At 46.5% G+C, this 16,662-nt stretch overlaps 1 protein-coding gene across 1 annotated transcript in view; it reads right to left on the bottom strand.

The window, feature by feature from the left end:
• HTT (huntingtin) overlaps positions 1-16,662 on the bottom strand; it is a 150,342-nt gene that overhangs the window by 22,605 nt on the left and 111,075 nt on the right. The window contains exons 42-52 of the mRNA XM_012002185.1: positions 14,546-14,725; positions 14,238-14,414; positions 13,868-13,944; positions 12,357-12,495; positions 11,322-11,444; positions 8,740-8,953; positions 8,174-8,319; positions 6,746-6,923; positions 5,667-5,768; positions 2,991-3,178; positions 637-763 (exon numbers count right to left, since the gene is read on the bottom strand). Coding sequence (XP_011857575.1) covers positions 637-763; positions 2,991-3,178; positions 5,667-5,768; positions 6,746-6,923; positions 8,174-8,319; positions 8,740-8,953; positions 11,322-11,444; positions 12,357-12,495; positions 13,868-13,944; positions 14,238-14,414; positions 14,546-14,725 — 1,651 coding nt within the window. The remainder of the gene's footprint in view (positions 1-636; positions 764-2,990; positions 3,179-5,666; positions 5,769-6,745; positions 6,924-8,173; positions 8,320-8,739; positions 8,954-11,321; positions 11,445-12,356; positions 12,496-13,867; positions 13,945-14,237; positions 14,415-14,545; positions 14,726-16,662) is intronic.

The following is a 16,662-nucleotide window of genomic DNA, read 5'->3' on the forward strand; positions in this document are numbered from 1 at the left end:
AAATGTAATTTCTAAATCTGCAACAATTCTATGAAATAGACATGACTCTCATTTTACATTTGACAAAACTGAGGGTCTCTAGAAGTTAGAAGGACTTGTTCCGCGCTGCTCAGCTACAGAGGGCTGGAAGCAGACCAGGACCGTCTGAGTCCCAAGCCCGCTTTCTCCCCATGCTGCCTCTAGGCTCTGAGGAAGGCGAGTGCTAAGAGACTTGACTCCATCTGCTCCCGTCTGCTTGTTCCCATGTGAGAAAACGCACCAGTGAGACACAACAGGATCAGACTGGTGAACACGAGAACACACTCCGAGACAAGCGCTGCCACTGTTGAGCCTAAATGCAAAATCGAAGGCAGAATTTGGCCTCACGTTGTCCGTTACACATGAATCTTTCCTGACTTCAAACAAGCCCAGAATATAAAAAGCTGGGATTCAAGCCACAAAACACAGGAACTGGGATCTATTTTCTCAGTAAAAGGGGTTTTGCCAACACTGCAAAATGTATTCACACAGGTTTGTATTATTATCATGCTTAAATCTTTTCTGGAGTCAAATGAGAAGATCCCAGTACTGGGGCTCTGGATTTCCTCCCGGTACATGCCCGACGATGGTGACCTGGAGGAGAGGCCCCAAGAGTACCTAGTGTGTTGATGCGGTAGATGAACTCCTTAAAGACTTCCTTTTCCTGGAGGAACTCCACGGGGATCTCAGGGAATGCTGTGCCAAAATCCCCTCCCGGTTTGGGTGACCATCCAAGCTTCCACACCTGAGAAGATGAAAAGGAAGTGACATCACCCGAGCTGAGTCAGGACAGACACACTGTGAGGAAGCAGGAAGCCCCACTTCTCTCCACCGGGCTTCCTCCTCACTACAACACTGTCCCCAAGCTGGCACCTTCTCCCCCAGAAAACAGCTCCAACTGCTTCCTGGGACTTCCTTCCCCATCAAGTGGCCCTTCCAAATCTGCTCTGCCCTCCCACTTCCTGTCCTCACCCTGAGGCTGCTGGCACACCCCACTCAGGGAGTGCTGGGAGAGGCAGGCAGGAGTTAGAGACAGCACCCCTCGCCCACAAACAGCAGATGGTGTGTTAGAATAAAGGCAGGCGTTCAATGAAGTTCAGCTCAGATGTGTTTGTTGGCAAGCAGGCACGAAAATGAACCATACAGCTTATTTCTGTAAACTCTGAAGTACAGTTCTCTGTGCATGAGGTGATTAGACAAGCACTGTGCACAGAAGAATCCAGAGGCAGGCTTGATGCTGTTCAAGTGGCAGGATCAGCTGAAGGTCTGGCCAGCTCAGCTGACATGCCTTCAGTGAGGTGACAGAGGACCCAACGGAACCCCAGGATTCCCATAGCCCATCTGCACACAGACAGAGGGGTTCTATGATAATGACCAGCTCATCTCTCACCTCACCACAGGAAAGCCCTCCCTTTAAATCAGTTATGCTCCCCTATGCTCCTCTCTGGTACCTGCCCAGGGGGAGACTGCAGTGCCTTTCACAGCTGCCTTCCAGATGACCGCACTCAGGGAACTCCTCAATGCCGGTTAAGGGCTTGCTAGAGGAATTTAATCTACAGCATGCAGTCCGTCCTGGCATATCCTCAAGTGTGTTCCAGATCGCATGACCTTTAGACTGTGCCCTCCAACATGGTCTCCCCGAGCCCCTCCAAAGGAGCAGTTACTGTTTCAGAACCAGATGCTAACGAACTCACAGTGACTCGCTGTGCACCAAGAGTGGGGCCAAGAGCAACCCCCACGCAGCAAGGGTGGCCTGCTTCTCCAGCACTCCTGCTGCTCTTCCCAGGAAAGCTTACAACTCCCTGTTCTGCAACTGCTTCCAGCACCACCAGGCCCTGGCCTCTTCTTCAGAATGAGCTCTCCATCTGAATACCTTCATCCCCTGTGGCAGAATCCTCCTCATCTCTCAGGATCAAATACTGTGTCCTTGGAGCAAGCCTCCCCGGACTCTCCAGCGTACATACACACACGTGCACGCACACACAGACAGGCACGCACCCTTCTCAAGCAGCCACAAGCCTCCTCCCTGGGACCCAGCTCCATTGTCACTGACCTATACCTGCTGGCTCACACCCTGCCGGGCCGGCCTTTCTTTCTTGCCTGAGGATGCTGCAGTCCCTAAGGAACAGGTCCCATCATCTTACTTCAGCAGGCTGGTGGGGGATGATGCCATTTCACTGAGCAGAAGCCAGTCCCCTTCCATCAACCCTCACTCTCCTCAAGCTAAGCTTTTCGTTATCTGAAACAAGCATCCTGATCAATAACACCTACTTTTTTTTTTTTTTTTTTTTTGAGACAGAGTATTGCTCTGTTGCCCAGGCTGGAGTGCAGTAGCGTGATCTCGGCTCACTACAACCTCCGCCTCCTGGGTTCAAGCCATTCTCCTGTCTCAGTCTCCTGAGTAGCTGGGATTACAGGTGCATACCACCACACCTGGCTAATTTTTGTATTTTTAGTAGAGATGGGGTTTCACCATGTTGGCCAGGCTGGTCTCAAACTCCTGACCTCAAGTGATCTGCCCACCTTGGCTTCCCAAAGTGCTGGGATTACAGGCATGAGTTACTGCGCCCAGCAATAACACCTACTTTAAACCGATTCTGAAGACAACAGCAAAATTGTGTAGAAAAACATGAATTATTTCCAAAGGAAAATCTCACTCACTCGAGGGAGTGTGGTTTCTGGTCTACCAGTAAGCAAAGTGGTCTAGTTGCTTTAGAATCAAGTCTAACACTAATCTCTTAGGGATGTGGGGCCTCAGTTCATTTTAGAAAACCCAGTATTTCTACTAGCGACCTCCACACACGGTGCCTGAGGAAAGCAGCCTGGCACGAGAACCACAGCTGGCACCAGAACCACAGCTGGCAGCCTCTGGGCCGCGGGGACTCTGTCCTGCCCTCTCCGGTGTGCCCAGCCCAGGGCTTACCCATGCGTTTCACCGTACTTGGTCTTCTACACAGAACGACCAGACTCACCAGTGGGGGCACACGTGTGTAGCTGTTGACAAGGGGCAGGCGGGCCAGGCTGACGACGATGTTCCTGAGCACTGACGTGAGAAACGCCGGCACGCCACTATTCCTTTTATGACCCAAAGCCAACACCGACTGCAGAGACTCCACCATTTCTGCCACCATCTCACAGGCTGCAGTGATATACTTCGGATCTAAACAAGCAATGGTTAAGAGAGGACTTTTTAAAAAACACATTCTACTTGCCCAGTGTAAGAAGCATGACCGACAAGCAGCTGCTCAAGCTGTAATTGTGGAATCACCTAGAATGAGTTGGCCACTGAAAGCTTGCAGAGTCTACCTCCTTCATATCCGCCTATACCATACAATCCTCCCCATTTTCTGCTGGGATTGCTGGAATGGTCCTGAACCTGAGCTCTGGCCTTGGTTCCCAGCCCTCTGGCCCACCCTCTAGGACACTTCCTCTGCCCCTTGTCTTTCTCTGGTCTCCCAGGACCTGTGTCTGTCCCTCAGCTGGTATCAAAGGGCCACGCTGTCATCCTTGCTTCACTGGCTCTCCTAGATCAGAGTGTTTGAGGGCCCTGGGGCATGGTTCTGATGGAAATGGAAACTCCCAAGGCAGACGCTGAGGAACACGTCACAACTCTGGGAAGATCCACATCATGGTGTCTTGAGTCTAGAATATTGTATCTACTAAAATATGATTTGTTGAGTCAGTGAATGTGTAGTAAGTGGCTACTACCCACAGGCCACGAGATTCTACAGTTTGGGCAACTTCCTAGGATAGAGAATGACTTCTCATTGGACTTAAGCAATTAAGCCCCAGGCTAATGAGTTGGCTCATTATTTATTGGATGACCTTTAAGAAGTAAGATCCTATCGAGGTGATTAAAATCAAGCAAGCTTCCCACTCCGGTCTACAAGGGCCACAGGGAATAAGCACAATCATCTTCAACCAAACAGAACCTGCATTGGGGCCCACTGCTCTGGCTCAAAGCCCCGAGATGTCTCAACTGTTTCAAAGCAATGGAAATCTAACTAAAGTCATGGTAGCATCTGTTGAGTATTCACGACAAGACTGTCATCCATTCCAGGTGCTTGACATGGATGGACTAACTGATCTATCTCAATCCACATGGTTGGCACTATTCTTATCCTCGCCACAGAAGCACAGGACCAACAGCCTGAGGTGCCACTCGGCTGGAAGACGCAGAGTAGGGAGGTGGGTGTTTTCATATTCCTTAGGTAGCAACAAGAAATCATGAAATCACAAACTGAAGCCTGAAGGACCCACAGAGGTTCGAGATAAAAATTCAGAGAAGACCTTGGCTGTGTATGAAAATGCCACTGCTGGCCGGGCGCGGTGGCTCAAGCCTGTAATCCCAGCACTTTGGGAGGCCAAGACGGGCGAATCACGAGGTCAGGAGATCGAGACCATCCTGGCTAACACGGTGAAATCCCGTCTCTACTAAAAAATACAAAAAACTAGCCAGGCGAGGTGGTGGGTGCCTGTAGTCCCAGCTACTCCGGAGGCTGAGGCAGGAGAATGGCGTAAACCCGGGAGGCGGAGCTTGCAGTGAGCTGAGATCTGGCCACTGCACTCCAGCCTGGACAACAGAGCCAGACTCTGTCTCAAAAACAAAAAAAAAAAGAAAAGAAAAGAAAATGCCACTGCTTCTGGGTCATTCTTTAATTACAAAACCTCGAACCGGGAACCAGAAGAAAAAAGTACTATGCAGAAGACTAAAGGCAGGAAAACTCCGTCCATAACTAGGACTTCACAAAAGCTGGGAGAAAAAGCCCAAAAGCACTGGCGCACTCGTGATTGAAAAGGTGTGTTTCCTGAGCCACGGAACGCGGAGAAGATGCCTGATGCTCCAGGTAAGGGTGCTGTGTAAAATGCGTGGACAGGCCCCAGGTGAGGCACCCCCGCCTCTGTGGGACAGGCTACAGGGAGCATTCCCTGCCAGACACTGGGCTAAAGAAACTGAAGTAGCCCCAGCAGCCTAGGGCCCCTGGCAAGAACGAAAGACACTTGGCCAAAAACTTTTCCTCTCAACAGGTATTGCCACCATTTTCCTAGTAAAATACTACTCTAGAATTGGGAGGAAAGGGCATGAAAAGCCGTAGTATATGTCTAAGTCTATAACTGGCTTAAATCACTGGGATTTAGACTTATTTATTTATTTTTTTCTGTAGGAAAAGCGGAATTTTCTTTTAAATATCCACCAAAACAGATGGCTGAACCTGACACTGAGGTTACTGAATACTCATGTGGGAAATATGTATTTATTCATTATCACTCAACAAAAGGTTGTTGCTTGCTGACCAGGGGCCAAGCATTAATTTCTGAGAACACAAAGAAGACAAACCTGTTCCCTGCCCTCAAGGAGCTCAGAGTAACTGCATGTGGAAGTGCTGGAGGGAGGGAAGGGCTCCCCCAGAGGCATCCCAGCTGGTCTGTAGGGTCAGAGACAGCCACATGCACAGGGATAAGGTGAAACAAAAGAGTGTGGCAAAGCAATGGACTAAAGCCTCCCGACAGCGAGGGAGGAGCAGCAGGACACAGCCGAGCTACGGTGCGCTTCCAGGAGTGCACACTCACCACGGCGCACGTCTCTGTGAATGACTTTTAAGTCTTGGAGGAACCACATGTAAGAAAGAATAGGTCCTGAGACTTACTCTGTGTGTTAGGATCTACTTCCTCCTCCTCCTCTCTGATGGCTTTTGGGGTATTTGTCCTTCTTTCTGGACTAAGAAGCTGCTCTCCAGGCTGCACTGCAACTAAAATTACAACAGAACAAACAGAAGAATTTCCACAGACTTCCATCAGTGCTTTTCATTCAAAATTTTACATTTGTGCAGCCTCACAAAAGTTCAAAGGGATAGACAGATGAGCCTAGATTTCTTAGAACCAATTTTAGACAAACAGACAATATTAGACTGAGGTACCAATCTCTTGGTTAGTGGCATATGTCTGAAGATTTGTACTTCAGATTTCATTCAGATTTGTAAGTCCCTCGACTCTCTCCTGTTGGCCATCTCTCACCCCGAGGTTATTATCAGACGGCTCAAGATTCATTACTACCAAAATCATCTCTATAACCCCCAAGAAGTCTGGCTTTTAATTATTAATCCCTGGATCTTTGTTTTCAAGCTGGCTACAAATGCACAGATGAAAACAATTATGAAACATCAAAACATCACTCTATAATGTTTAATTTGAAAATACAAAGCTTCAAAACATCCTCTAACATGTAAACCATGATGTCCAATTTTTAAAAAATTGTGGCTAATAACCCTTGTTGAGGATACTGTTCCTTGAAAAGAATAAGCCACTTTTATTTTACAGTACGTTAATATTACAGTGCAGTATAGAAACAAGCATTTGAACAGAAAACAAACAATCTTCTGAACGTAATCTTACTAACCTTTCGATCATATAAGACTAAATGCATAAAACAGTCAGCTAAGACCAAAGATCACAGAGACATAAAATTTAGAAGTAATTTTGATGAAAGCTGAAATTCCAAAATCTAAATAAAATGACTAAAAAAGCAAATTCAAGTTAAATTCCAGTGTAGACTCCAATATATTGGAGAGTAAGAGATGGAGCGCAGCCCTTCCTAATGCGTATTGTATCTACCTCTCCATCCCCAATTCCTAGCTTCGTACCTGGCAAACAGGCAGCACAAAATATAAACATGGTGAACTAGACAGGAACTAGGATAGGAACCCATTGTTCACGGATGGGGACTCACCGGCCTCCAGGAGGAAGTGCACACAGTGGATGAGGGAGCAGGCGTGGGTCACAAACTCTGCGGAGGAGACCACGCTCCAGAGGCCAGGCAGCTGCAGGGCCAGGCAGCAGCAGTCCAGCCCTGCCTGGAGATCCAGACTCAGCGGAATCTGCTCATGGATCAAATGCCAGGACAGGGCCTAAAGGGAAGTACCAAGTCACAGAATGCCCGCTCGTGTACCTTCATTTGGGGAGGCCGTGTGAATCAGTTGTGGTGGAACCGTCCAAAGCATTGAGGGGAAGCGGGTCCAGATGCCCTTGCCCTCCAGAAGGACAGCTCTGACCTGACTCCATGACATTCAGTCCTGACCCAGCTATTCCCCAAGGTGCCAGTCCCCTCTCTGCCAGAATGCCCCTTACTCTGCTGCCTCTCTCTCCTTCAGCGCTGTGGGCTCCTGTAGACATCTCTCCTGGGCTACGTGGCCACCAGGCCAGAGGTTCTTCCTTGGGGCTCCCACAGCACTGGGGCTTGCCTCTGGCATAGTCTCAGAGGTTGAATTTGAGAGCGTGGGTTCTAGGGATAGCAGGCCTTGAGTTCAAATGCCAGAATGGCTACTTCCTAGCTCAGTGGACCTGGGCAAGTCACTGAAATTCTCTAAGCCTTGCTCTCCTCACCTGTCAAATGGGAGTAACAGAGCCTATCTCACAGGGAGTTGTGAGAGTCAAATAAGATGATGCATGTCAAGTATGTTGTCCTGCACACAGCAGGCACATAATATAATCGGCAGCAATCACCCTGTGCTGTGATCACACGCTGGCTTTCCCACTTCCCCACTAAGCTGAAACCTAAAGGACAGGGATCACAAACCATGTGACTCCACGTGGTTCAGAATAAGGGTGTATTTATCATTTTGTGAGTAACGGCACTGATGCCCTTTGGACTCCTCCCTTTCTTTGGTGTGAGGTGGAGGCGGAGCCTCTGTGGGTCTGCAAAGTGTGTCCCTGCTGAGGGCAGGCAGCACAGCAATGGCCCTTTAAGGATACAGACCTGACTTTAATGCATCCAGAATGTGTACATGTTTTGGGAGCTAATTACAAGCACTAACACAAACCAAGTATTCCTTGGCTGACATATCCAGGCCAACTTAAGACACAAAGTAACTCCAGATGGTTATTTTTCAAGTCTCTAAAATTACGCTCCACATGACATTGGAGGTGCAGATGAGAAGGGGACCTGGCTGACCTCACAGGCCACCGTGAGGAGTGGCGAGGCAAGGGTGAAGGATGGCTACAATAACTTGACGGTGACAAGACTTACTGCCAGGCTGAGATGGAAGAGTGACTGGATTGGTCAGAGCTCTTGCTTTTCAAATAAAACTGCTTTACCCTCTCCAGTGTCAGACCCGTGTCCCCTCCCACAGCAACACCGAGCTCCTGAGCTGCCTCTTACCTCAAGGGTTGCCACTACGAATTTCACGGTGTCCTTCTCTTTCTCAGGAGGAAGGTGTAAGTGACTGGGCAGTTTGGAGACCGCCACCAGGTACTGTGCCAGGGCCCGGGCCAGAGTGGTCAGGGACGGATACAGCGCAGCATCCCCTGAAACAGAAGGCCCTCGTGGGTGGTGCAAACATGAGTACAGATGCAACACCTTCGAAAGGCAGTCAAGCAATTCTTTGAGAATCTGATGAACGCACAAGACACTGCTCCTCAATGGCACATCTACGCATCCGTCCACATGACTGCAGGTAGTTTGGGGCTGCATCTCCCCTGAGGTCTGGCCCAGCCTTCCTCAAGGGCTTAGAGCCCTATGTCCACGACCACGTCAATGAACGGCAAAGTGGCAAACACACAGGAAGAAATTCTGAGCTGAGGCCACCAGTGCTGCTTTTTAGCTACCTCTGTAAACGCTTTCGCTGTATTAGATCCACTGCCTTTATTGTATATTTACTTGGTGCAAAGTACTATACTGGCCCTGGAACGCTTTCTAAAAATAAGATAAATTTTAATTTTAATTACCAAATAGATCATTCAACTTGCTCCAGTAGGCCGCCGGCTCTGCAGGCAGGTCAGACTGGAAGACGTGATGGACAGCAGGGAGCTGCTGCACGGTGCTGCTCACGCGGGCCAGAGTCACCTCACGGGCTGCTTCAAAAAGCGGACTCTTCTGGCCACCAGAAATTTCACTCATCCCTAGGCTTAAGCATGGAGCTAGCAGGCTTAGGTTGAACTCCTGAAATCAGAGCATTAAAGGTTAAACAAACAATAACAACAGATTAGGAGCTTTCAATCAGGTAAGAAAAACACAACAGAAAAAAGAATAAGGCAAATGTTTCTGAGAAAACACAGATTGGTATACCATCAAAAATGTTTTTAAGAAAATTCTACTCTATGCCTGTTACAAATATTTGAACAACTTCATTCAACATACACTTAGTAAAATATATTTCTGTTCTCTCTTGGTACTTTAAGTGATATTTTAATTTTTTATGCTCTTGGATTTGCTTGAAGTAAAAATTTTGGTATGACAATTTTAATTCATAAAAACAGAAAATCAAAGCTAAAGTGTCATCCAAGACCTCGGTGATACACCAACCATCCCTGAAGTTTGAAAAAGATGGTCAAATGCAGCTGAAATAAGTAAAAGTAGCCATATGAATGACAAAATTTTGGTTGGAAAAATGGTATTTCCTATGACAATTTGGATTATGTTTTAGCAACCTTTTTTGTTTAGCCATTTATAAGATTGGGGGCCAATTCTTCAGGTAAAACATCTATCTTAGTTTAATATTCAGAAAAGCATCATGAATGCCAAAAGTTGCAGCTTTCTTTTACAGTCAGAACTTTTACAGCTGTTCAAAGCCCAATTAGCAAATTTGGAAAACCTAATAAATGGATCACTAAGCAAATTTATCACTCAGTAAGTTAGTTTTCACTGCATGAATCTTAAGATAAACAATTTTAGGCCGGGCGCAGTGGCTCAGGCCTGTAATCCCAGCACTTTGGGAGGCTGAGGCAGGGAGATCACCTGAGGTCAGGAGTTTGAGACAAGCCTGGCCAACACGGTGAAACCCTATCTCTACTAAAAATACAAAAATTAGCCGGGCGTGGTGGGCGCATGCCTGTACTCGGGAGGCTGAGGCAGGAGAATTGTTTAAATCCAGGAGGCAGAGGTTGCAGTGAGCCAAGATCTACCATCGCACTCCAGCCTGGGGGACAAGAGCGAGACTTCGTCCCAAAAAAAAAAAAGATAAACAATTTTAGCAAATGGATTTTGGGTGAATTCTCCTGTTCTTTTCAGTCGAGCTCTTCAGTACATCAGAACACACTGTTGTGTTGCCCTCCCTGCAAGGTCTCTTTTCATGAACACCTGCCTCCACCCCCAGCCTCTACATGCATTTGTCCTCCCGGGTGCCCACTTTCCTCCCATCTGCTGCGTATCAACGCAGGGCTAAAGCACCAGGAGGTTTCTCCCATCCTAGTAGGTCTGCTCGGGCCATGGCTGTACCACACCAAAGAGGTGGCCCCCCGACTGCTCACAGGATCTGCCCATGGGTGAAGGACAGGGACACCAAGGCTTTGCACGGTCTCCTGGAATAGCTCTGCGCAGGCTGCCCTCTGACATCTGGGGTTGAGGGGTGAAGAACCTCACTACATCTAACCGAGGTGTGGGTAGAGGAAATCTCACTGCATTCAAGGGTCTCTTTTGCGAGTAAAGACCAACCTCCAGAACACCAGAAACAAGTTACTGAAGTCACACACTACAACACTGTGTCGAAGTCTACGGCAAATATGCAACCCTGACTTCCATTCTGTCTTGGCCATGGAGCTTAGATGATGACATCCCGTGTTTGTTCCTTCCGTGGAGGTCAGATAGTTCTCATGCCAAACCACACACCCAGCCTTGGGGCCAGCTGGATTTCAAAACAATACCTCCTCATGAGAGAGGGCTCCCATCAACTTGCTTCAAATTTCACAGCTGCCTGCTTCCAACTTCACTGCCATCCAGTTTCTACCCTGCTCCCTGCCGCTCAGGTCCCCCACCCTAGATTCCAATAAAAGTGCCCAGGGCTACACTTCATTCCCTCACATGCCCCCAACCTCCGGGTGTGAGGGGCCTCTAGGCATGCCATGTACCCGCCAGGACCTGTAAGTAGTAAAATCTTCATTTCCATCTCGAGTCTCTCCTAATCCCTGAGGGAGTGCTCTCCATCTTCTCAAAGATCCTGAATTAAGACAGACACCAATCCAATACCCTTCCTCACTGCCACGAGAACAAACGAGTGAAATGACTGTAATCTAAGACCACCTCCATTTTCTTTAAATGCATGAAAGGTTGAGTGAAATCGACTTGCCTCCTTGGATTCTAATGTGGCTGAAACAATCTCGATCAGCATATCCCCCATGTCCTGGCCCCCTGAAATGGAGTCCTCCCCACTTCCCAGCCCTATTCACAGTGGAGTCTCTCCGTCATCCCGTCCCCATCCAGAGTGGAGTCCCCAACATGTGTTGTCAACAAGTGGGTCACACGAGGAGACAAATCCCACTTGGAAGTCACAAGAAAAGCTGAGGATTCCTTGCCTCCGCTGCTCCCCCCGTACCGAGTTCATCATGAAGGCACTCATATCTTCAGCAGGAATCCGATTCACCAGCTCTGCACCTTCCAGCAGTGCAGAGTCTGACCTGGTCCAACACTGGGATTTGACAAGATGAATGTACCAGTCCTGGGAAGAAAAAGATGAATAAGGGGAGCATGATGGGTGGCGTTCAAGGGGACTTCACATCCCTGGAGCTACAGGCCTAGGCCAGTGCTTGGGAACACTGCACTAGGCTAACTGAGAGGGCCGCCGGCCGGCATGTTGTGGCTATACAGCTCACCACACCACAGGTCTTCCCCTTTGGACTTCTGTTACCTACCTGGGTACTCTCACGGCCTCCCCCTTCACCTGGTGAACTTCTAATAGTCCTTCCAAATATAGCTAAACTACTAAGGGTTAGCGGCCCCTTTGCGATCCTCTCCTGGGCTGTCTGCTTTGCTCATCTCTTCCCAGCAACCAGGGCAGGGCAGGGCAGATGCTTAGCAAATAGAGCCTAAGAAGGCAGGACTGAACCTTTGCTTTCTTATACTTGGGCTGCTGGTTTTTGAAATCTAAATTCATATTCATAAGCTGAACTCTCTCCAGGAAAGTAGACTACCAAGGCTCTACCAAGGCCCCAAGTGGTCCCTAACTGTGAGGTATGAGCAGTGGAGGTGCTGACAACATACCAGAATGGCTGGCAGTGGCGGTGCAACTCACAGGTGGCCAGAAGGTATGAGGCGATGGAGGGAGGCTAAATGCACTGACATGTGCTTGAAGACCTGTGTAGTCAGGGGCCTGCAGGCCACAGCTGACTTTCCCTTGAGTCACCCACTAACGACTCACCCCGCACTCCTACCGAAAGGGTCCCACATCAGCACTGCTTTGCTCCCTCGGACATTGATGGTCCCCCCAGGTCTCGAACCACGGCTTCACTGAGCCGAGCAGAGCGCCAGCACTCCTTGGGTCCACCGCACCTCCTCTGCACTCTCTGTATCTGCCACAGGTGACAGAGGCCCTCTGCCCTGTGCCTCGCACACAGACACGCTGGACACTTACTCTGTCCGGACTCACTGTTTCCAGTGACACGTGCCCATCCCCGTCCAGCGGGTGGGAAGAGGCTGGGGGAGAGGGACTGAGTGAGTCTTGCATGGTGGAGAGACGAAACCTGTCCAGCAGGGAATAGAGCCTCTGGTGTCTAAAATACAAACAAAAATGAAATTACAGTGCAATTTTTTTTTTAGTCTTAGTCTAAACTCTGCACACTAGGATTCTAGAAATATACACCCTAAGGATGCACTATTAGTGGCTTCTTAAAGGAAAATGAAACTTGTTTAAAACTTTTTCTTCACAGCTATTTTCTCATCAACACTCAAAAAGGTCATGATATAAACGCAGGCCCTAGTTTACTTCTAAGGTATCACAGTTTGTACTCCATTAATATTGTCCAGAAATTTCATTTATACTCAAACATTGCAACAGTCCATACATGGTATAAAAGCTAATAAAGGCTTTCTTAATAAACGTAAAACAGATCATCTAAGACTCAAATGCACAAACTCCACTATCAAATATCCCAGTAAGACAACTGATAGGAATTTATGGTCATTTCAAAATAAAATCACCTCATCTGGCACAAGATATTTATCATCTTTTAATCTCCCTCATCTGGACTGAAGACTAAGTCTAGGGTCAAAAAGTAATAATAGTTTATCTGCCACCATCTGCTATGAGAGTGACAACTTTATAATGCAAATTACAAAACAGCTTGGCCCTACAGACCGAAAAATCGTCCCAAACTGTCCACCTAATTGTGCCCAATCCCATTTAAAAACACCATCAACAAGGTACTCTTAAGACTGAAATCAAAGCATAATAATTTTTGTGTGTGTGTGTTTTCTTTTTTGCAATTTCAGCTCAAAGGACACAGCATGATAATTATATTCTCCTTCTCTGCTGTCTGTCTTTCCCTTTCACACACACAATTTCCGCCCCCACCAAGGGAAGAAAAAAGGTAAAAGTTTAACTTATTTTGCAGTCACGGAAATACACTCACATAGGAGATGTAAGGATTTCTGATCAAGGCTTCTAAAAGACTTTGCAAACACAACTAAGTGATTAAATGCTTTGAAGAGAAAAAATGGCAACGGGATGCAGACGTAAGTCCTGCATGCCAAGGATTCAGTAATGTCTTTCAGATTTGCCAACTCTTGTTTAGCAATTAGATGATATGCTTTGATTTTGCTAAGATAAAGCTGATAACCTATTTTCCCACTCATCTCAGGACAGTGAATACAGGCATTCTAAATACTACCTCTCAAACAGCCAACAGGGGTGCAAACTGCCTCCACTCATGTCACAGACGTGATCCTGCTGGTTGTCCTTTACTCCATATAAAGTCAGATCTGGTTGTTTTAAAAGTAGGAAGCTTTCTATTATAGCACTTCTGCAGTAAACCCACCTACAACACACATCAATTTCTTGTCCTGTGAATTTATTCCCGCACAAATCTATATCTTTTATATCCTGGGTTATCCTAACACAAGGATGACCTGTGTTTCCAGCATTACCTCTGAGCGAGCCCGCTGCTCTGAAGGTATTCCTGGATTCTGTTGAGTTCTTCCATTGGCAACTGGGCCATGCTGCTCTAATAGACAAAAACACATTAGTGTGTTTGTGACACTGAATAACCCAAAATAACCTCATGCTCATTTAAAAAGGATAAACTGATGTGTACAGTTCATCCTAGTAAGGACAGACTAGAAAAACGTTCAAGAAACAGATCAGACACACGAGGAATGGCAAGTTTGCAGATATTTCCATGTTTCTATCGGTGACCGTGTCAAGACCACACCTATGGAGGAAAAAGGCAGCCACCTGTTTTGCTTGGCCTGCTAAATTTTCAATATAAATCAATATCAGGGTTTCTTTTCCCAATACCTGTAAATTTGCAGCCAGAAGCATTTCTACCCGGCGACAAGCAAGGATGTCGACCATGCGAGCCAGCACACGGAAAGGGGTGCACAGCAGCCTGTCCACATACAACGTGAGCACAGCTCCCGACTGGCTGAGATGGATCCCCTCCAAGCACTGAAGAGTTTTCTTCAGAGTGGTTGGCTAACAGCGAGAAGGAAAAGAACAAAAGATGACTATTTTGCCAATCAGAAATTAAAATTAAAAATTTCAATACTCCATTTTTAAGGCAGAGAAAACTGCAACTGGCAATTGTTGGCAGGATGAAGACGTACAGTTGAAAGGTTTTCACAACGAGACTGAATTGCCTGGATGAAGAGGCCGCTGGCAGCGGAGTTCCGATGAACAGCACTGATGAAGTCCTGTACTGGAGGCTCGTGGGAAAGGCTGATCAGATCTTGAATGTGATTTACAATGAGCCATGTTAAGTGCTCGGAGTCATGGAGGTTCTGACACTAAGGAAAAATATGATGAGAGATTCACTTTCAAGTACACAAGAAGAGACCAGGTATTAATCCATAGAAAGGCCAGAAAGGGTAAGAAGGAGAAAACACATCTCAAATATAAACCTCACTAAAAAATATACAGTGTATGAGCACAAATAATTGAGGAGGCAGGAAACTAGATTTACCAAGGCCGTCACCTCCAACCACGCACTGCAGCAGAGGCTGTGTGAAGTCAGGCCCCCCTGGGGAAGTAGGGTACAGCAGTCCAGCTCTCAGAGACACTAACAAATGGCCAAGGGTCAAAGGACAAAGGCAGGCGTCAGAGATCCGTGGGCAGGAGGGGCAGCGTGGTGCTGCGACGCTCCCATCCACAGCACTGCCTGCCCCCTCCCGGGCTTCGAGCTGGCCAAGCCAGTGGGGTTCTCCAATTACTCTTTTTCCAATTTTGTGATAGTTCAGTGGGAAAAAAAAATCCTCTATCACTGCCACGGTCTTGACAGAATTGTTTAATCCAAAATATGAATGGATCCCACATATCAAATAAATCTTAAGTGTCGATACATTTAAGATTTGTAAGAAAATAAAAAAATATATATTTTTAAACATGCAGAGCCTTTTCATCTTGATTCATAATCCTAGGCAGAAACTGTAAAATGTGATCAATTCCTTGACATTTGGTTAACGATTAATATTTTTCATTTGGGATGATCTGACAGTACAGGTTGAATAACCCTTATCTGAAATGTTTGGGATCAGAAGTATTCTGAATGTAGGATTTTTTTCAGGTTTTGGAATATGTGCATTATACTTATTTGTTGAGCTCCCTAAATCCAAAAATCTGAAATCTTCCAGTGAACATTTCCTTTGAACATAATGTCAGCACTCAAAAGGCTTCAGAATTTGGAGCATCTGGGATTTCAGATTTTTGGATTTGGGATGCTCAACCTCTATTAACTTACAAAATTAATATCTTTTTTTCTTACATTTCTGTGAAAAACAGCATGATACAATTATATTATCCTTAAAAGTAGAACAAAACAGAAAAACTATTTCAATACAGAATGTAAAGCAAAAAGTGAATATTAACAAATCGCCATCACCAGAAAAAGTCTCTAGGATAACACCTCTTTCAGTTGGAGAGTCGGCTTCCTTTTCTGATTCAGAATATTTAACACTGTTTTGCTATGTGACAGCACTATCTATAAGATACCATGTTTGTAACAAAGAAATGTATATGTTTTAAGTATTTTTAATATAAATACAGAAAAAGTATTAGATCTACACCGAAATCTAACAGCAAGTTATCTCTGAGTAGTATGATTACGGAGGTTTTATTTTCCTCTGTTTGTTTTTTGTAAATTCTCCATGGTAAACATGTGATGCTAATTTTACGGTTAAAAACTCCTACAAGTTATTTTTTTTTTAAGAGAATGGCATTTAAACAGGAATCCCTCATAAAATATGGCAATGAACATCTAACACCTTTTCTACAAATTAACTTAAAAAAATTTTTTTTTAGAGCAGGGGTCTCGCCTTGTCACCCAGGCTAAAGTGCAGTGACACAGTCACGGCTCACCGCAGCCTCAAACTTCTGGGCTCAAGCAATCCTCCCTTCTCAGTCTCTCAGGTAGTTGGGACCACAGGCACGCACCACCATGCCAGGCTAATTTTTCTTTCTTTCGGTAGGGGCAGGGTTTCTTTGTGTTGCCAGGTTGGTCTCGAACTCCCACGCTCTAGCCATCCTCCGGCCTCAGCTTCTCAAGAAGCTGTGATTGCAGGCACGAGCCACCACACTTGGATAATTTTTTCATTTTTTATTTTTTTAGAGATGGGGGTCTTACACCGTAGCCCAGGCTTGTCTCAAACTCCTGGGCTCAAGTGATCTTTCCACCTCAGCCTCTCGAGTTGCTAGAATTTAGGCGTAAGCCACTGCTCCTGGTATTTTT

This window comes from Mandrillus leucophaeus, unplaced genomic scaffold, assembly GCF_000951045.1.
Source record: "Mandrillus leucophaeus isolate KB7577 unplaced genomic scaffold, Mleu.le_1.0 Scaffold68, whole genome shotgun sequence".
NCBI lineage: Eukaryota > Metazoa > Chordata > Mammalia > Primates > Cercopithecidae > Mandrillus > Mandrillus leucophaeus.